We start from the raw sequence: 20,997 nt of genomic DNA, 5'->3' as shown, positions 1-20,997 counted from the left end.
TTATTATGAGCCGTCCTCCCCTCAGCAGCCTCCACTGGTGATTGTGCTGCCGTTACCATATGCCAGGGAGTTACACTCACGGCTGTACAGCAAGATTGAAACTCTCTCATATTACATTGGTGGCAGAGGTGGGATAGGCCAGAGACAGCAGAGGCTATGTTGTAAGTGTACCATTGGGCTTCATGCAAAAGTACACATAGGGAGAGTAGGGATAATTTGCTGATAATAGGCTTATATCCTACATCAGGAGTACTCAGCTCTTACCCTACGAGGTCCGGATACGAGGTCCGGAGCCTGCTGGTTTTCTGTTCTACCTATTAATTAAGTCCCAGGTCTAAAGCGCCCCCTCAAACAAATGGCATGGAACTGGCTTCGAGGTCCTGAGTTGAGTTTGAGGGGCCTACATGCATAGTATAATTGACAAATGCTATAGAGGGAAAATATTGTTATGAGAGTTTTATTAAAATATGCACATTTTGGAGGTCCCACAGGGACCTCTTGAAACCCCAGGGGCCCTAGACAACCAGCTTACTAATTAGTGACCTTAGTTCATCGCTCAAATACAAGGGTGGAGCGAAAACACGCAGACACTCAGCCCTCCGCGTGTAAACATCATAGGCAATATCCCGATATGGGGTACCCCTTTAAGAAAGAAGTGGCTGCAGAAGAGAGTCTGGCTGCAGGCTAGACTAAAGTGTGTTTCTTGAATATAATTATTTAATTGGCTCCGTGGATTTCGTAGGCGTCTCTTTCTAGCAATGAACCATTTGGAGATCTTTCTCCCCAATAAGAAACGCTTACGAAACTCAGGAAACCAATAAGATAATTATACGCAAGGAACGCCTTTTTTACCAGGCTGCAGTCAAACCCTCTGTAGCAAGTGGGCTGGGCTCAATACTGAGAATTCACGTCATTTCGCCGTTTACACATCCAAGTCAATGAGCAGCACCACGGAGATGTCTGCCTTTTACACCCGTCTTCCAGGAAGAGAATTAACCAACGCGTCGCCGAAATGTAGAGCACAGCACCAACAGAAAACAAAGAACTTTCATGCGTTTATGACAAACATGGTTATGTAATGGATCGATAACAAACCCTAAACATATTTATTACGTGGCCCTGTAACCATCCCCAAGTCAGGGAGTCGGGTGTGGGTGTTTTTTTCTGGTTTATTTCAAAGAGGAGAACGAGAAAAGGAAAGTGGGAAGAGGAGAACTTCCTGAATTTAGCGAGACATGTCAGAATCGTCATCGCAGATCATAACCAAGGTATTTGTTGATTTTATAATGCAGAATCAAGTTCTAGGACCCCGGGGTGAGATGCGCTTGACGCAGTCGTGTTGTTGACAACTGCATCGTGTGTGTTGGTAATCATCTGTTGCTGAGGGGAACGTTTCGCCGCTCTGTTGTATACTACAGCAGCGCCTGGTAAGTCCATCCATGCTGCGCTATAAGTTTACCGACTTCACAGCACACCTGAGATAAACGTTTTCGTCACGACGTTCGTTTTCATAGGCTATTGGTGCTTTGAAGACAACTGAGAACTCGGGAAAAAACGAGGTCAAATCATGACGTCAGTGATCTTGAGGTCGGAAAGTCGGAGCTATAGAAAGATGCCCCAAACGATTTTTCCCAGTCGGAGCTCGTTTTTTTCTGTGTTGCTAGTTGTCATGAACGCACTGAAGTCATAAGTCGGATATTTCAGAGTTCCCAGTTGTTTTGAACGCGCCATATGGCTTGTTTGAAAACCACCAGAAATGTGACTATCCTTATATATCGTATACACAGGTAATTCATTTTCTATACAATATATTTTGTATATGTAAACCTGAAATGTGTAGGCCTAAAATATGTAAAACAGTTGCAGTGCATAAATGCATGGTGGTTATCATGTTATTACATTACAGTAACAGTCTAAAGATGGCTCTTCAAATTTCAGGTGACAAGGAAACTATTTGGGATTGTTGGGATGCAACCCTAGGAGAGTAGGCCTAAATATATTTTGGAATGATATTGTTTTGCAGAGAAAAGTAGCAGAGTTATTGAAGGCTATATGTATGCCCCTAAACACACACACACACACTCGCACACAAACTCACTCTCTTGCCCCCTCTCGGCCCTATCTGTACCTGAACCCCTTTTTGACCTTACATAACCTTGTCAAATCTGGGCTGTACACATGCAAAATCTTCTAAAGGTAAGACTTGATATAGTATATTATTGTTGGCTATAGGCTACCAAAATACATGAAATATTCTTGAAGAGTAGGGCGGTCATGCTACATATGCCACAGTGAGTTCCTAATACAGTAGGCTAATAGAAACTAGCCATTTTAGATTGACTGGTTAAATTAATCACCAATCCATGTTATAAGATGCTGCTGTTGGCAAACGGAGAGCCTATAAACATCACATTCAGCAGCACTGTTGATGTTCCATAGAAGGTGCAGAGTAGAAAGAGGCAAATGAATGATGTTAGAAGACCATGGTACACAACAGAACATGCATACATTGTCAGATTGACAGGTTACATTTTGTATAAGTAAATGTGCACAAATACCAGTAAGTTCAACCTCCTGTTTAGTGACTGTCTGCATTGACCATGCAAACACACCAGCATCTTTCACCAAATAAGTCAAATACGATTTTATGAATAAAAAGATTGGCTATGTGTGGGTACCAGATAAAGAATGTGTAAATGGTGTTATAGTTTCTCGGTGTAGTGATTCTCAGGCTGTTTGGGTTTAAGGATGGTTTTCGGGAGGTTTGTAACTAAGGCATGCTTTGTGTCTCTGTGTATCTATTCATAGAAGGAGAGGCGCTCATTCAGTCCTTCCTCCGTGAGCCCCCTGCCAAACTCCACTTCCTCCCCCGTCCATGCTCCCACGGCCAGGCCAGCCAGCCGAATGGAGGACGAGCCTGCCAGGCTGCCAGTGCACCTGCGTGAGTCACTCACACAAACATGCAGACACGCACACACACACACAACTCATGACACCCACAGGCGCACACAGAGAATACATGGCAGTCATAATCAACAAACGAATCTCTTTGTCTTTTCAGCCTGCATTTTTTTTATCCCTTAAACATTTGTTTTGAGAGCATTTGACCTCAGAAAATGGCAGAATGAAAGCCATGATTTACTATAGCTACTTGCATGTCACGTCATCACTCCAACTGGCATCACTCTCCCCATGAGGACAGACAGACCTACTCATGTATCCCTCCTCTGAGGTGCTGAAGCAGACCCAGGGTCAAGGACCAACACAAGATGTCTTTCCTGGACCATAGCAGAGTCACTGTACTGGAACACTACACAGTGGAATTCAACACAGCAGGACAGTGACAGCCAACACAACTCAGTACACGGCAGCACCGCAGTGTTCAGTACATTAACACCTCAGGGTACTGAAGTACAGCACACAACACAAGGTAGCTCAGTACAAGAGGATAGAGAACAGCACAGAATAATAGCCCAGTGTAATGGAGGAGTATAACACGTAAAGAGTTTAGGAGAAGAAAGGAAGTAGGAGATGGGTTGGGCTGGGAAGAGTCTAGAAATAGGAGAGAGAGTGAGGTATTACAGGACAGGACGGACAAGAAGGAAAGCAGGGAGAAGGCTGTAAATATGAGGCAAGGTAAAGAGAAGATTTTTAATCGAGAGGGCAGATGCGTATATTGATTTACTGTGCTACTTTACATTATTCTGCACTGTTGAGGAAGAGCAGCAAGTAAGAATTTCACTGTATCATTTACACCCGCTGTATCCTGTGCACGTGACGAATAAACTTCGATTTGAGGTGTTTATTGACCTGACATGGTTGGAAAAGTGAGAGCATTGGTGGAAACCATGTTTTTTAAAAACCTATTCTTAAGACCAGTAAAATCCCCAAGGGCCTCAAAAAAGAGGGGAAGGAAGAGAGACAAGGAGAGGAGGAAACATGACAACTGTGTGCTGTCTGGTGAAGCTGACGGCAGGTCTCAACCGGCCACTGCCTGAGCCAATAAAACAACAGGCGGGGTTGGATCACAGCCAGGATATAGACTGGGTGTTTATAGAGTTGTAGAGTCACTGGGCCTGCTCTGTGTGAAAAACTATTAATGTTTAACCAGGCACCTTTTAACATGTATGACTTTTAGGGCTTTGAAGACTAGTGAGATTCGTCTTTGTATTTCTTCAGTGAGTTTGGATATAAATCTTCCCACTGGGCACAGCCGTCAATTAAACGTCTATTCCACGTTGGTTCAACGCAATTTCATTGAAAAGACGTGGAAACAGCGTTAATTTTACTAGTTTGTGCACAATGATTTGTCGTGGGAACTTTTGAGGGTAATTGACCTAAATATTGCCGGTTTGTTGGTGTGTTTGGCAAAGATATGGTACAGTACTCCTAAATTATACCAGTATATTAACACACTTTGTGGTAAGCTCAATATCTAAAAGAAATGACCTGTAGTGTCTATCCACGTGGACCATACAGAGGAAATTCCCCATTTCCACTTCCCCTTCTGTATTGCCATAGAAAAAGGAAGAACGTTTAACATGTCTGTTTTGGTCTGAGGTTGTCTGTTAGGGCCATTTATCTGGGCGTGGTGAATGTGGTCTGCTGGACTGTGAGCTTCGATTCAACTTTTTGTTTGAATCTTTAGATTAGGCAAGATTTCCCTCCATTATACATGTTGACTCTGTCTTTAACTCTGTGAAATATATGAACTACCCTTCACCTGTAGGCCTACAGTTCCCAAACCTCTTATTGGAACCTTGTTTGGCTCAAAGCCATCACTCTTCCTGAAAGACAGAATGAAAGCGGGGGGGAAAAAGAGGGAGAGGAAATTGCAGTGTGGGCAGAAATCCGCCTTCTCCATTTCCTGAGGAGGAAGTGGATTAGATCAGGGGGTGAGTTGTAGCCGTCTCCTCACTCTCAAAGAAGGCTTCTCTTCTTTTTACCCCATTTAGCCAGGAGTGTTAGAAACCACCCCACTCTGAATGGGAGAGGTTTGCCTGGGTGAATGTTCTTGAAGTGGTGAAGTTAAGAGTTACATTTCTCCATCACATTGGCGGATTTTCACGTTAATCCTCCAATTTCCTGTCTGTTAGCTGTCTCATTGTTGAACTATAGAACATGCACATGAAAAGAAAAATAAGCACAGCTGTAAAACACTTGATTATACTGTTTGGTTGCACTAGATGTCAGCGTTTGAGTGAAGTGGATGACTTTTCAACCCTCAATTCCATTCCATTAATCGTGTTTACTTAATTGTCTTGCAATGTGTCAGCCTCAAGGTCACCCGCCTAGCAGACACTAAGAAGCGTAGCAGTGTCATTCAGGCTCACTGCAATAAGGGATTCACTCTATTTACTGACGTCACGACAAGTCGGGCGGGCACTGATGGGGAGGTAACATTGAGACACCTGTGACAAGTTCAAAGAATATGGAGTGAGTGTCTATGGGAATTTGTATGGAGAGTACAGCTTACGTTAAACATTGAAGCTTATTGAACATGAGAAATCTCTTGCTGGGTGACAGAGAAAGAAGCCTCGTCTTGGATACTTGGCTTGCTGCTGTTTTTCTTTGTAAACCTTTCTCAATAGATTGAGTTTGCTTTGCTCACAGCTGGGTTTCTACTGTGTGTGTGTGTGGGTGGGTGGCTGAGTGTGTGTGTGTGTGTGACTGTCTTTGTGTACAGGCATGTTGGAGTTGGTGTGTGCTTGTGTATTAATCGATCTCCTTGTGTGTGCATGTCTACATGTCACTCTGTGAGTAATTGTACTGTGTGTGTGTGTGCCTGCATACTCGTTTGTGGAGTCTTTCTGTATGTGTACAGATGTTTGCGTGCATATCAACGGTACAGGACACACAGAAGGGTATTTGAGTATCTTGTGTGTGTGCAGTCATTGTATATGTGTGACTGTGTGTACCCCAGTGCCTTTCAGAGGGGAAAGCCGTTCTCATCCTCAGGAATTTCCTGAGTGGGCAGACGGCGCTTCCTGAATAAATGTTGTTGTTTTTCCCCCTTCGTTCCCTTTTCTCCCTCTGAAAGGGGAAACTGTTCTCACATGCCAGCAGCCAAGTGGAGAGAAGCCCCTTCTCTTCCTGTTTGAAACACTCCACATGCCATCATGGAAGGAAGGGGGTTTGGGAGGAAAGTGGGGGTCATAGTTCCCCACCCTAAACCAGGCAGGGAGAAAACTGAGCCCACCAGACAGATTGATGCTTAAAAGACATCGCTATGTTGCTAATGCTACCCATTCTGCCTTTAAAGGGCGACTGCACTTCCTTTGGCTTTGTTTTGAATATTGCTCAATAAGAAATGCTTGAGACCACAACTGAAGCCAAACCAGAGTTATTACTTCTAAACAAAATAACTTTTTGGGGTTCTCATACACTTACAATTGTGTTTTGATTATAGCTTGAACAGTCAATAAGACAATTTGGTTGTGATCTTTGCAAAATAACTGTTTTGGATGCCGCAGTTGTTAGCTAGAATGCTAATGCTCATTGACATAGTCTGTAGCAAAAGCTAGCCAAAGAGTAATTTTACTGGTTGAAGTTGAAATGTTTTTAAAGTAAAATGCAGTTGATTTGCGATGATGACACAAACATTCATACGAGCCTTAAAGGCCCATTTAAAATCCAAAAGTCATGTGAAATGCTATCAAAAGCTGGCGTTCTATAAGAACTTCCCCGTGTTCTGCCACCAACTTGTGCGTATCGCTCTCGTGAGGCAATGTTTGCAAACACAGAAATGGGTTTATTGTACCTTGGCAGGTGTTTGTCCCTCCTGAGTCACTGTTGCAACAACAACCACTTCCTCAAAATATTAATTCATTTAGACGGTTTTGCAGAGGAGGTCTTAGTTGCGCAATTTTGCATCTAGCTAAGGTGTTTGGTGCAGTAATTCTTAAGTAAAAACATTTGCATGAAAAACTAGTCTGCACTGCATACAGTCTATCGAGCCAGGAAAGTCTGGCTCCGCGCTCTGGACTGATTTCTGAGAACAATAATATCTTTACAGTATCATCTGTAAGCTGTCAAACTATTGTAAATAAAACACAAGCAACACACTGTTTATCAGTGTACAAATCACTTGCTAGCTAGCAAAGTTCCAACTCTGTGTTTGTCAATTAAGCTAGCAAGTAGGGACAAGCAGGCACACTGAGCAGCCAGGCCACAATCATCTTATCAAGTCAGTGGTGAGTTGTCTGCTTCGGTGCTGTTATTTATTTAAATAGATTTTTTTACTTTCTCACCATCTATTACCAGAATGTGAGTCTGTCTGGCAGTGTTTTAATAGGGAATCATGTTACAAAACAGGTCGCGGGAAATACAAAATGCTTGCGAATGGGTTTTGGAATATTGAGCAGTGCTCTCTGATCGTCTCATTTTGCCCCCAAAAAGTGTCCGACTCGAGTGATTGACACTATCAAACATAATCAAGTGGCCACTCCATAAAGGGCTTAGGGTCAAGGGTTATTTCAACATAACGTTGGCGAGATCAGTTGTCTTATGTAAACACGTCTGAGATGCTGTGTAATGGGCAGATCTGTTTCACAGTCTGGAGGTTCTGGCTGCTATGATTGGATAGAGCGCGTGCAGCTGATGGAGCGCAATTAGTACAGCTGCTCCTCTCGTGTTAGTGGGCATGACCGTAATCCATACCCAACCCCCCAGTAAGTCACGACAAACTCATTTACAGAACTCAGTTTTGGATGAGACTGTCTTCATGACCAAAATTATCTTATTTACACGTTGTAGATGATTTTGACCCTACAATTGATGTTTCTATCTCATATCGATATAACCAACTTCTCTGGTTTTAAACGGCCTAATGGGCAGTTGACATTTTTAAGTGAAGCGCCTACTGCAAATGTCATTAGCATAGATGACATGCTAATTTCCATGACATTGTGGTTTAGTACAGAATAATTCTGGATTGAACAATGAGGTCAAACTGAGAACAGCTATTCACTTGAACATCTCTGAAACCTCTAGCTGGGCTGATGTATGTTCCTAATACATTTGCATAATTTCATATATATGAAACCTTCAATCCTGTAAGGGTCTGTTAACGTGAAACATTGCATTTATTCTAAGTTCTTGGTTGGTATTCTATGGCTCTAAGCTCTCAAGGGCATAGCTGGCACTGTTTAGTCTGTTTGAACAATAACCTCTATCTAGCATGTACATGTTCTGTGGTCTGTTTGCCCAAAGAGAAGGAAAGCATGGTAGCTTGTAGGTGTGCATTTAAGATTCACAAGTGTAGCTTTTTAGGTACAGCATTAGTACAGTACTACTTGTTCCTACATTTTCTAAAAGAGGGTTGGCCTTCTCTTATAAAAACGCATAAATAGAATCAGTGAAGGCAGGAACTTGTTGAAAACAAACTACAGTACATGAGCCAGCTTGCCCCCAATGCACAACATACTATCAAACAGGTTGCGCTACTTCCTGCCCATGAACCAAGCGTTTGATTGGTCATCTGTTTTATGCTTGTTTTGACTGGATGGAGTCCAATCCGGCTGGATTTGGAACACACTGTTTCCGATGAGGTGAAGTATGTAGTTTGCATATTGACCTGGAGCGAGAGAAAGGAGGGGGGATAAAGTGAAGGACAGAAATGGGGAGGGTGAGAGAAGAGGGTGTGAGTAAGGGAAATGTGTAAGGTGTTACACCCTCATGCCTGACTCACAAGGTCAAAAGGCCTCTTCTCCCTCCTACCCTGCATGAAGAAAAGCTATTTTCAATCAAGAATGGAAGACAATATCCGCCTCTTCATTCAAGAAGGAAAGCAAACATTTGCAGCAAAGGTAAATGACTATAGAGAGCATTGATTCAGGAAACATACTTTTGACCAAAGTCCTTAGCTGTCAAAAGCATTTGCCAACTTCTATAGCATTTACAGGTGAAACTGTACACACACACACACACACACACACTACTGGTCTGACCTTTAGAGGTCTACAGAATGGACACATTTCCCCTGTATGTTCTGTTTTGCTGAGAGAGGAGTTAAAGAGGTTGTGGAGGGTAACGACGAAACAAGATACCAGTGATCTCATCCCTTCTCTCCTTCATTCATCCCTTGCACTTCCGAGTTTCCCCGGCAACAGCGTGCATCACTGTGTGAGTGCGGGGGCCTGCAAATCCACAGAGTGAAAATTATGTGTCATCAGAGAGGATTAGTAGCCCACGGTTTAGTCAAGGGCCTTTCGGTTGGATCCGCTGGTCGTGTTCGAGAGTGTTTCATCCCAAACACAAACAGACTGTACACCAGAAACCCGAGATGGTGTCCAACAAAGACACGGATGGTGAAACGAGAGGGGGGGCTGAAATTGATTTGGTCATGAACACCGAAACAGTAAATCTTCAGTGAAATGTGAAAAGGATTGGGTGAAAGGGGAAACTGCTCTGAGCCTGTGAGGGACATTAAGATGTGGGGCTAGTCAAAGAGGCACTGTCATTCTCTTTCCTCCTGATCTTTTTCTGGCTGCCTCAGCTTCTCTCTTTCCTCTCTCTCTTTCTCACCATGTGCTTGTCTGCTGAGTCTTAATATCCGTTTCTCTTCCTGTTGGTCTTCTTTATTCTACCACTTCTCCGTTATTGTTTCTGGTTCACATCACTCTCTCTATCCCCCCCCTCCCTGCTCTATCCTTTTCTCTCTCCGCTCTCTCCGTTGCTGCTGACTGTTGATAAACCTCACAGCGTCGCTCCCTAAGCTTACCGTAGGAAGTTTCCTGTGCTGAAATGGAGCCCATGCTGGATCGCTTCCTGCCCAAGCGCCCCCCCCTCCCTCCGCTGGGCCCTGTGCAGATGGCTGGGTCCAGCAGGCCGGATCTCAGTGGAGTTTTGGCAGCGTTGTGCCTTCCCTCTCTTTCTCCTCTCTCTCTCTCTCTCTCCCTCTCTCTCTCTCTCTCTCTCTCCAGCCGTGGAGAGAACATACCACGGCAGTGACCTCACAGCCAGGGCCTCCCTGCACGCCGTACGCATCACTAAGGTTATGTGATTAAGGGGTCACCCGTAGGCGGCACAGCTGGTGGATGCTGAGCATATGGTAATTAGATCTGTTCTCTTGTTAGGTGCTACCTTACTGATAGTGTTTGTTCATGGGAGGCAATGGCATTGTTCGGTTGTTCAATCTAAAATCTAGAGCTGGCATTAGAATGAAAGGATATGAAAACATATTTCATTGGGACATTCTAAAATCCCTACAAACAATGGGCTGTAGTCCTCATGTTATTCTTGAACACCGGTATCCAACTGTTGTATGATTTACACCTTTACTCATAAAAGGGCTCTTTACTTGTCATATGTGACCCTTTGGGGGCCAATTGGCCCCTGATTGAAAATCCAGCTCAGCTAGATAACCAGATGCATGGCCCCTGTGACAATCTGTAGTATTATTCACAGACTCTGGTTCTGACTTGACTGTTTGTGGAGACTATCTAAGTAGACCCTGTGTAGTGATAGAATAGGCTGCATAAAACATTCCATTACACATCAAGTTGTTCACTGGCTATATAAACTCAGCAAAAAAAAAATTGTCCTCTCACTGTCAACTGCTTTTTTTTCAGAAAACTTAACAAATGTAAATATTTGTATGAACAAAACAAGACTCAACAACTGAGACATAAACTGAACAAGTTCCACAGACATGTGACCAACATAAATGGAATAATGTGTCCCTGAACAAAGGGGGGGGGGGGGGTCAAATCAAAAGTAACAGTCTGGTGTGGCCACCAGCTGCATTTAGTACTGCAGTGCATCTCCTCCTCATGGACTGCACCCGATTTACCAGTTGGGCCAATGGGATTGAGATCCGGGCTATTCGCTGGCCATGGCAGAACACTGACATTCCTGTCTTGCAGGGAATCACGCACACAACGAGCAGTATGGCTGGTGGCATTGTCATGCTGGAGGATCATGTCAGGATGAGCCTGCAGGAAGGGTACCACATGAGGGAGGAGGATGTCTTCCCTGTAATGCACAGCGTTGAGATTGCCTGCAATGACAACAAGCTCAGTCCTATGATGCTGTGACACACCGCCCCAGAACATGTTGGACCCTCCACCTCCAAATCGATCCAGCTCCATAGCACAGGCCTCAGTGTAATGCTCATTCCTTCGACGATAAACGCAAATCCAACCATCACTCCTGGTGAGACAAAACCGCAACTCGTCAGTGAAGAGCACTCTTTGCCAGTCTTGTCTGGTCCAGCGACGGTGGGTTTGTGCCCATAGGCGACGTTGTTACCGGTGATGTCTGGTGAGGCCCACAAACCCTCAGTCCAGCCTCTCTCAGCCTATTGCAGACTGTCTGAGCACTGATGGTGCGTTCCTGATGTAACTGGTGCAGTTGTTGTTGCCATCCTGTACCTGGCCTGAAGGTGTGATGTACCGATCCTGTGCAGGTGTTGTTACACGTGGTCTGCCACTGCGAGGACGATCAGCTGTCCGTCCTGTCTCCCTGTAGCACTGTCTTAGGTGTCTCATAGTAGGGACATTGCAATTTATTGCCCTGGCCACATCTGCAGTCCTCATGCCTCCTTGCAGAATGCGTAAGGCATGTTCACGCAGATGAGCAGGGACCCTGGGCATCTTTCTTTTGGTGTTTTTCAGAGTCAGTAGAAAGGCCTCTTTAGTGTCCTAAGTTTTCATAACTTTGACCTTAATTGCCTACCATCTGTAAGCTGTTAGTGTCTTAACGACCGTCCCACAGGTGCATGTTCATTAATTGTTTATGGTTCATTGAACAAGCATGGGAAACAGTGTTTAAATCCTTTACAATGAAGATCTGTGAAGTTATTTGGATTTTTAAAACAAAAAAAATTTAAAGACAGGGTCCTGAAAAAGAGACGTTTCTTTTTTTGCTGAGGTTAGTTATGTCCATATGCTATATTCTAGATAAACTTTCCCTTCACAAGCCCTGCCAATCTCTCCTCTCTATCTCAATATGGAAGGGAAGAGAGAAATGGGAAACTGGCAGTCTAAGAGACGTTTATTTTTATATTGATTGTTCCCTGTATAAAACGTTCTTTGTTTGACGGGTGGGGGGGAAGCGATCGCTCTGAAACAGAGCACGGGTTCCGATTATTCCTGTGACAGTGACATTGCGCGCACCGCCGGCCAAAGATAACAGTTGTCCCATTCCAAGAGGAAGTGTTTGAGGCCTGGCGATAAGTGAGACGTAGAAACTGCTGCTCTTTGTCTGGTGTAGGCGTGATGGATGCTACTCTGGTGGTTTGCTGTGTGTGTGTGTGTGTGTGTGTGTGTGTGTGTGTGTGTGTGTGTGTGTGTGTGTGTGTGTGTGTGTGTGTGTGGTGAAGCACAACGATACTGTAAATCTGTTCACAGGTTAGTGCTTAATACACATGTATGAATGTAAATATAGGCCACCCAGTACCCAATGACGTCATCTAGATCATGGCTCTCCAACGCTGTTCCCGGGGAGAGACTCTCCTGCTACAGATGCCAGAGAAAACAGTTCCTGACAAACAACAATTACTTTTCTGTCAGTGATTTATGTGCTAAACATCTCGTACTCACAATTGCAAAATGATGAGCAAGACTGGGAAAACAATACGACTTGACTCAATATGCCGTATAAACCCATGGTAAGGCTTTCTAGCTGATATGAATTACATGCTCTTTACTTTCTAGACATCCACTGCTCTCTGATTCCTGCGGTCACCTGCCATTGTTTTCCCTTTGAATACTATTGTGTTGTTCATGTGTGGGTTTAACGAAAAATGTAATGTGATTTTTATGACATCAATTTCCTAAAATAATGTATAGAATGCATCTGAAGGTTTGATTTAACCACGTTGTTATTGCTTAGGTTACAAGGAACAAGGTTACATTTTCTAAGTCATGGTCCTGGTCACACATTTATAGTGAGCGTTGATTTCTGGGCTATTGCTCAGTCACTAATGCGTTTGGGCGATCCGAAAAATATTTCAGAGCCTGAAGGGTGAAAAATGTCAGAGCTGTTTCCTCTGGTATTCCTTAGTGTGTCCTTGCCTTTTATATGCACTATGCATTAGACTACTCTAATACACATGTAGTTAGTTATACACTATGTTTTAGACTGACTGAGAGAAAGCCACAGGCTTTCCTTAGCGAAATAAATCTACCACGGTTAACTCACAAATATTGACAAACATTAAGCAAATATGAAATGAACGGGCACTGTATGTGAGCACGCATGACTGAAGTTTCATCTTTCTTGTTCGACACCTCCATTCCTGCACTCTGCTTATCTCACCTCATACCCCCCCCCCCTTCTCCCCCCCCCCCCCCTCCGCTATAATCTTCAAATCAATCCCTCTTACTTTGATCTCCTTCCCTCATTTCCCTTTTTACTGCCACCTCTGTCTCCTTCCTCCCTCGCTCCATTTTCTCCTTCCTTTATTTCCCCCGGTCTCCCTCCTCCCCAACACTTTACTCTCTCTTCTACCACTCCTCTCTCCCTCCTAACCCCCCTCTCTCCCTCCTAACCCCCCTCTCTCCCTCCTAACACCCCTCTCTCCCTCCACCCCCAGGCCTGCAGCCGGTGTTCTGGAGCAGGGAGGACGTGGGCCAGTGGTTGCGCTGGGCCGAGAGGGAGTTTGCCCTGCGGCCCAACACCAGCGGCAGCTTCCAGATGAACGGCAAGGCCCTGCTCCTCCTCACCAAGGAGGACTTCCGCTACCGTTCGCCCCACTCCGGTACGCCCACCACCCACGGCCCTTATTAATTCAAACGGTTGCTATGTTATTAGAACGCATTTCTAACAACATGCTCATGTTTAACAAAAATTAATACTGAAGGGGGAATGACTTTGGAGAAATGGCACACTGACCTAAGATAATGGCCATGTGTTTAGGGCATTCACTGAATGTCTTTGATAGACCTTTAGCCTAGCAATATCAGGTGATTTAGCAGCTGCCTTAGTGGAGTTGCTGTCTGTCTTTATTGTTGGGGGGAGGAAGTAGGAGACTGGTTGGGTAAACGGCCGATCAGGAAGTGCAAACCGACCTCAACCGTCACCTGCTAACACCAGGAATTTCCCCTGCAGTGCCGTGTTAAACAGCAGGGCCAGAAAGTGAGAACTGAAAGGGGTTTATATGTGTAAGTGTGTGTGCCTGTGGCGTCTTCACTTCCTTTATGAGAACCATTTCCTTGATGTTCTGACGGGAAGCCTCTCAAATTGAAGTGAAAAAACTCCCTCCATTCTATTGATTCCCTTTGAGGGAAATATATATACAGGTAGCGAGTTAAATCTTTCAGGATGGCCTAATGCAATTTTTACACAATTTTTAAACGGTGTTATGCTAATGCCATCTCTGTTGTAGAAGATACTACAGGCTTTTTTTCTTATCGTCTGACACAATCAACCTAGCCTTAACACAGGAATCTAGGAGTGAGTCACATGGTTGGTTTATGACTAGACTTGCCATTAGGATTCTGTCACGTCCATGACCACCTCAAGTAGGCTGCTTTGTAGGAGAACGGACGAGGTACGGAAGTTGCTAGGCAATAATATCAAGTCTTGAAACGGTCTCTTGGCAGGCTGACTCATTAGCAACGCTATGACTCTTGTCTTGATCTGTTGGCATCATTTACCATCTGTTTGGTCCGAACATGTTTTAAAACTTTTTTGAATCCTTTTGATGACATTGATTGACAGCTGCTGCCATGTCCATGGGGTGCACCATTGGAGGGGCTCATACGGTAACGTCTGACCTCTAACCACTGACGTGTGTATTCTGCAGGGGACGTCCTGTACGAGCTGCTGCAGCACATCCTGAAGCAGAGGAAGCCGCACGTCTCCTACCCCTCCGCCTACTTCCCCGGCAACTCCTTCCACCCTTTGCCAGAGGGAGCTCTCCAGCACCACAAACTGGAAGGTCAGTGATGTTCATTAGTGCACACTGTAGCACAGGGCTTTGTAACAGCAAATTCAAATCTGTGTTCAGACAAGTTCATGTTGTACATTGCGTTTCACTCTCCCTGCTGAACAGCAGCCTGATGGTGTTCTTGAGATTACACCTACGGAAGGAAGAATGGGGAGCGATGATTACAGGAAAGCGTTGAATTGAATGGGGGGAATGCAGTGGCGTTGAGTTCAATAACTTTAGGATGGCTGTTGATTATTGTAATGTGATCTTTGAGAGCCAGTTCACTTGGAAAGCATTTCTCAGACCAATATGAAATCAACTTATTGGCCTATGGGGGGGAAAGACAACATTTGAGGCCCACCGTGGAGTGGAATATTGAACGCATCACCATTGTGTCACTTTCCTGACAATATTATTTTGTTATTCATCAAACTTGTCTGCCAGAAGAATTTCGCAATTCTGTTCTTGCCTAGGGGAATTTGCCATGTGTAATTCCCCCTGAAGAACCCAACTGCTCTGACTTCTGTTTCACAGGAGTTACTCAACAATCTTAGACGGTGGCTTCAATTCAAGTATTTAATTACACATGATTAGCAAAAATCAGTTGGTCATGTAGCAATACAATTGCGAGAAAGCATCTCAAGTATGCTTTAAGTGAATCTGACAAAAGTAGCAAGTGGTTCAATGGTCTACTCTAGAGAGAGGTGTTTAAATCTCTGTTTACTATCCACCTGAAAAGAGGAGAGATTTCACCTTCTTCGTGCTACACTTTGGACTCATTTCCCTGGCATGGATAGATGGAAATAGAAGGAGCGAGGAGAGGAGAGGTGTGGGGTTGGAGTGTTGACAGTGAAACCTGCTCCACAAGGAAATGCTTCTATAATTTAAACAACCTTAGGTCTAGGAGTTGAATATCTACAGTTCCTCATCTCTACATGTTTTATAGGGGAAGTGATTGGGTTAGACGATTACGATGCTCAGGACTTCCTTGTTGTTCGGTATGCTAGTTTTGGTATGCAGAAGCAAAGAGATTTCTTTCTTGCTTAGAGGCAAAGAATACTAGCTATTCACATGTAAACACTAAGTAAATGTGTACTGTACATGTTATAATGTCCTACCCAGTAGAGGGCAGTCCAAATTAATCACTAATAATCTACCACCCACATACATTGAGACATGATGACGTTTGTAAATGTGTGTAGTGACATCTACTGGACATAATGTAAATATGTTTTGAAACATATATCCAAGGGGCTGCAGGTAGCCAAGTGGTTAGAGCATTGGGCCAGTAACCGATAGGTTGCTGGATCAAATCCCCGAGCAGACAAAGTAAAAATCTGTCATTCTGCCCCTGAGCAAGGCAGTTAACCCACTGTTCCCCATGCACCAAAGACGTGGATGTCGATTTAAGGCAGTCCCCCGCACCTGTCTGATTCAGAAGGGTTGGGTTAAATGCGGAAGACACATTTCAGTTGAAGGCAGGCATTCAGCTGTACAACTGACAAGGTGTCCCCTTTTCCCCTTCATTGCAGAAACGGTACGGCGGACACCACGCAGTACAGAGCTCCAACCCCAGCACCCACCCACCATTGAGCTCCGACACCGCTCCCGCTCGCCACACCAGCCCGCTCCACGCCTCTCCCCTCTGGACCCCAACTACCCACGCCCTGGTGCCGAGGACCACCTCCAGACATCCTCCCAGCTGCCCGACAGCAACCAACACCTGCCAGAGGACTTGTACACTCTGTCAGTGTCCCCGGCCGCCCCTAACGGCCGCTGCGCCACACCCCGCGAGGCCCCCTGCCCAGGCAGCCCCGGTTGCCAGGACGCTGCCCCCCCTCGTGTCATCCAGCTCATGCCCAGCGCCATCATGCACCCCCTGCTGCTTAGCCCAGGGCGAGGAGGTGGCGCTGGAGACTTCAGGCATGGCCGTGGGGGGCCACCACTTCAGGCCCACCATGAAAACGGGCGTGAGGGGAAGAGCCACATCCAGCTGGCACTGGCCCACCACCAGCAGCTTACTCTGCATCAGCAGGAGGAGGCGCTCTACAGGAACCACCACGTCATCGTGCCCGTCTCGCCACCAGAGGAACAGGCAATGCCCATTGGACGGATAGCAGGTAACTAACACTCCTAAAAACTCAGGGTTCATCTTTGAGGGGGGTGGTCATGGCTTCAATCAACTCTGGAAGAAGTGTGGCTAGAAAACAGTTGAAGTTAACAGATACTGTCTGAAATGTCTCACACCTCTAACGTGTTTGTGTTCCCAGACTGCAGGCTGCTATGGGACTACGTCTACCAGCTCCTCTCAGACAGCCGGTACGAGAACTACATCCGCTGGGAGGACACAGAGACCAAAGTCTTCCGCATCATGGACCCCAACGGCCTGGCTCGCCTGTGGGGGAACCACAAGGTAACGAACTCCACCCCCCCAGTGTTTGATTGGAAAAGGCATTTTCCCGCAGTGCCGGTTTTCTTAAAGTTCTGTGTTGACATTATATCTTGTTCCATTGGTTGTAACAGAACAGGACCAATATGACGTACGAGAAGATGTCGCGAGCACTGAGACACTACTACAAACTGAACATTATCAGGAAAGAGCCAGGACAGAGACTCTTATTCAGGTATGGTAGGGTTTAGTTAAAACACAATAATTATTTGAACACACACATCCAGTTTGAGTTAATGATTAACCACTGTGTGTATGTGCGGTTCAGGTTCATGAAAACCCCAGATGAGATTATGAGTGGACAAACTGACAGGCTGGAGCACATAGAGTCGGACACAGATGATCAAATCTACATCAAAGAGGAGTGCTGAGGCCCTTGGGAAATGGAGTCCACTAAAGCGATGAACTACTACAGCCGCTGATGCCTTTCGGAAAGCAGCTCAAACAATCGTTTCAAACCAAGAGCGCCCGGACATTCACTCTATCCAAAACTCAGAGGAACTTGAAGGTGACGTCTCTCTGCCTTTTAAAACTTTATAAGATTTTCTTTCCAGACAAATCTTATCAGTTTTCTGTCTTAATTCAAGGAGTTCAAAGGACCTGGTGAAAAGTATATCTCATAAGACATTCCTTTTCCCTGAACTACCACAGCAAATCAATCATTTCATGCTTGTCATGTCATATTGTTGATTTTTCTTCCCCACGTCTGCATTAAGTATAAGAAAATGTTGCAATTTGTGCAAATAATGGGAGGGGGTGTGTAGCTGGAACGTTTTCACCACCGAATAAATATTTTTGAATAATTTGTATGGCTGACCTCTTTAAACTGCATCTGACCTTATTGCCTGAAGCATAAGTCTAGCAATCATTCCTGAAATGATTGAATGAAGTGATATGTAGGTTAAATATATGGTGACAGTTTTTTTTAATTGTTTTTTTTACATAACTGCCAACATCAAGTTTGGAACTTATTCTGAAACAATCCACATGGTGGCAATGCTGCACCACTTTTGACTGTAAACCAACAGTTCACTGCACTGTAGCCCAAGTCCAGCTCTGTTGAAGTTCACAAGGAATCAAAGGTGCAATGCAGCCATTATTATCTCAATGTCAAATCCTTTCCGGGTAACAATTAAGTACCTCAACTGTGGTTTTTGTTTTCAATTAAAATGGTCAAAAAGAAACAAAAATAGCAACTTAGCAAAGAGCAATTTCTCATTATCATCATGTTCATAATTTCACAGTATTATTCCACGCTCATAGTGTGGAAAAATATATATATATATATATACACACACATACAACACAAGAAATTCACTTTTTGACTGCACTGCGCCTTTAAGAGGTTTTAATTAGTCTGTGTGATCCAACCACACCTGTTCTCACATAAGACAATTTAAAGGTATACAATATATCTACTTATGCAAAGCTGGGTCCCCTAAGGCTCACATCTGCCAAAGTTAAATTCAATCTTCAATCTAGACCAATGCAAATACTACCCCTAAACTATAATGTCATGTCTCTTACAACTTTCAAAAATCATATTTAACGATATGATGCAATTCAATGTCATGAATCGAAAATCCCATTGATCGTATTTGCGCAAAACTGAGCAAACACATTTTTGTGTAGTCTTGAAATGATTAACCAATGTAGGCATATTAGTGTGTTTACGCCAGTGGCGATGGATTGTGTTAGTGGCCTTGTGCCACTATGATATGGGTTATTCCCGAGTCTGTGATGAGCGCAGCGGTCGGTAGGTGTTTGTATGATGATAAGTTAGTGCGTACAGTCAGTCTCTGATGGAACTCCGTGGAATACAGACTGGTGCCGCAACTGAGGCAGAAGTAGGGACCATTTAACTTCAATTTTGAGTTTATTACTATTTATTTTATTATGTTATTTTATTTTCTCTCAATTCAAGTGTGATCACACTCCGTTAAGACTGGGAAAAAATTATCACAGTGTATTCACATTTTGGACAATAAATACCCTGACTATCAGAAAGCATAATAGGACGAGAAAGCTCCTGAATAATTTTATGTGCTCTATCAATCTACAGTCAAGTATTTGTTCCAAGAAAACGAGCAGTGTTTCATTTGTGTGCGCGTGGATTTAATTTTCGGATATCTATCACTGTCAAGCAATATTGGATCCGTCCTACACAAATCTAGGCTGTGCTGATGTCGCCCGCGGACAGACGCACCGCTGGATTGTAGCAGTGCCGATGGATTAAAGGGCAACCTTAAAACCTTTTGGAGGGCGCGAAGGGAGCGGGGCAGCAGGTATGAAAGCATGATTTTAGCATACTTGGTCAATTTTGTGCGCCCTATAATGATCGCGACTGACACTTAAAAAAGTGTGCGCAGTCAAGCACCATTTTTTTTTATTGCGTGCTACAAGAGAATTGGTCTACAAGGAGCTCACCTACTAGGCACATGCCATTTCAACGTTTAGTTTTGATTTACATTTGATTGAGTTGTCAACTAACGTGAATTCAACGTGAAATAATCAATGTAACAATGTTATTGGATTTAGGTTCAAAGTTGGGTGAAAAAAAGAGGACCTTTCCTTAGTTAATTACTTTTTGCAAATCCAATCAGTTTTCCACGTTTATTCAACGTCATCACATTAGTTATTGTTGAAATTATGTGGAAACAACTTTGATTCAACCACTTTTTGCCCAGTGGGCGTTCTCAATAAGTGCTTAACTTGAATCTCATCAAAATCAAGTCAAGTCAAGTGCTGGTAGCTAGTATGATCAAGTCATGTTGATCATACTAGCTACCAGCACGAGTTTAATTACCAGTCAATCGCCCTCATCTCGAGAAAGTGCACATCGAGTGATGTGTGGACCTGCATTTATTAGGCTATGCCAACTGCATCAGCTCATTATTTATTTTCTCTCGATCAAAAGTTTAACCACTGAAATTTCTGGCATCATTGTAACTATTTAGATTGTCTTTATAATTAGAAATCACACATCCCTTAATCCTCCTGTCCCCTAAATATGGTTTAACTGTCAAGTTAGTTGTCTATTTGGTCTTGGGGCAGTTAATAAGGGAACCATATATGGTGATTCTCCATCCACTCATTTTATGCACAGACATCCATTGGTCTGCCGACAGTGCAACCATTGTTTATTCAGTGGGCTGCCATACACGACAGAGCTGCCTCTTCAACATTGGTCCACTGTCAAGGTCCAATACTAAATAGGCTTGTAAATTAACAGGCTAAATGCATCAGAAGGGCAAGTGTGTCCTCTGGATAGTCATGCAACCTAATGACTAGCTGTTCAACCCAAGACAGTATACCAGAACAAGGGGATTTATGTAGGCCAATTGAAATCTATGATAACATTTAAAAACACAGGGATGCACAACTACAAACATGCTCTCTCACTGTGGAGAAGCCAAATGTGTTTTTGTCTGATCAAAATCTGGGTTTTCAATCAAATAGGTTGTCTCTCTCTTTCTATTTTTATGTGTGCCTGCACCTTACACCCTCTATACCAATTCAGAGGCACATGAGGTGTTCTTGCATCACCACCAGCAGAGTAAAGATTTGAGAGGCTTGATATGAAATAGACTGCAAAATGTGGTCTCATCCTACTGGCAGTCAGAGCAAGTTAATGACAGCCTTGATACACTATAAATGATACGAAGTAAATGTG

General features: G+C 44.1%; 2 protein-coding genes across 5 annotated transcripts in view; both read left to right on the top strand.

Annotated features, from left to right (window-relative positions):
• Positions 1–908: 908 nt before the first annotated feature.
• On the top strand, positions 909–18,129 carry LOC110490404 (transcription factor ETV6). Of its 4 annotated transcripts, none has more exons than XM_036944776.1 (8): positions 909–1,268; positions 2,809–2,941; positions 13,538–13,702; positions 14,750–14,884; positions 16,408–16,995; positions 17,146–17,288; positions 17,399–17,499; positions 17,593–18,129. In XM_036944776.1, exons 1-8 carry the CDS (start codon positions 1,236–1,238, stop codon positions 17,693–17,695), a joined length of 1,401 nt encoding a protein of 466 aa, XP_036800671.1. In that variant the 5' UTR covers positions 909–1,235; the 3' UTR covers positions 17,696–18,129. The 4 variants fall into 4 exon arrangements, with proteins under 4 accessions (XP_036800671.1, XP_036800672.1, XP_036800673.1 ...); XM_036944777.1 differs by having other exon boundaries at positions 909–1,427; XM_036944778.1 differs by lacking the exon at positions 909–1,268 and adding an exon at positions 1,493–1,787.
• A 644-nt stretch (positions 18,130–18,773) lies between these two features.
• LOC110490402 (chemokine-like protein TAFA-2) overlaps positions 18,774–20,997 on the top strand; it is a 54,761-nt gene continuing 52,537 nt past the window's right edge. The window contains exon 1 of the mRNA XM_021563777.2: positions 18,774–19,609. The gene's annotated coding sequence lies outside the window, so the exon portion shown is untranslated. The remainder of the gene's footprint in view (positions 19,610–20,997) is intronic.

The sequence above is a fragment of the Oncorhynchus mykiss genome, chromosome 15 (genome assembly GCF_013265735.2).
Source record: "Oncorhynchus mykiss isolate Arlee chromosome 15, USDA_OmykA_1.1, whole genome shotgun sequence".
Taxonomy (NCBI): Eukaryota; Metazoa; Chordata; class Actinopteri; order Salmoniformes; family Salmonidae; genus Oncorhynchus; species Oncorhynchus mykiss.
The sequence above is the reverse complement of the archived record's forward strand: the minus strand, read 5'-3'. Positions and strand labels throughout refer to the sequence as shown.

Excerpts from the sequence above, each read along its gene's own strand:
- LOC110490404 (XM_036944776.1), top strand. The coding sequence starts at position 1,236 with ATGTCAGAATCGTCATCGCAGATCATAACCAAG. Across the intron at positions 2,942-13,537 it reads CAGGCTGCCAGTGCACCTGC|GCCTGCAGCCGGTGTTCTGG; the intron begins GTGAGTCACTCA and ends CTCCACCCCCAG. Across the intron at positions 16,996-17,145 it reads GCCCATTGGACGGATAGCAG|ACTGCAGGCTGCTATGGGAC; the intron begins GTAACTAACACT and ends TTGTGTTCCCAG.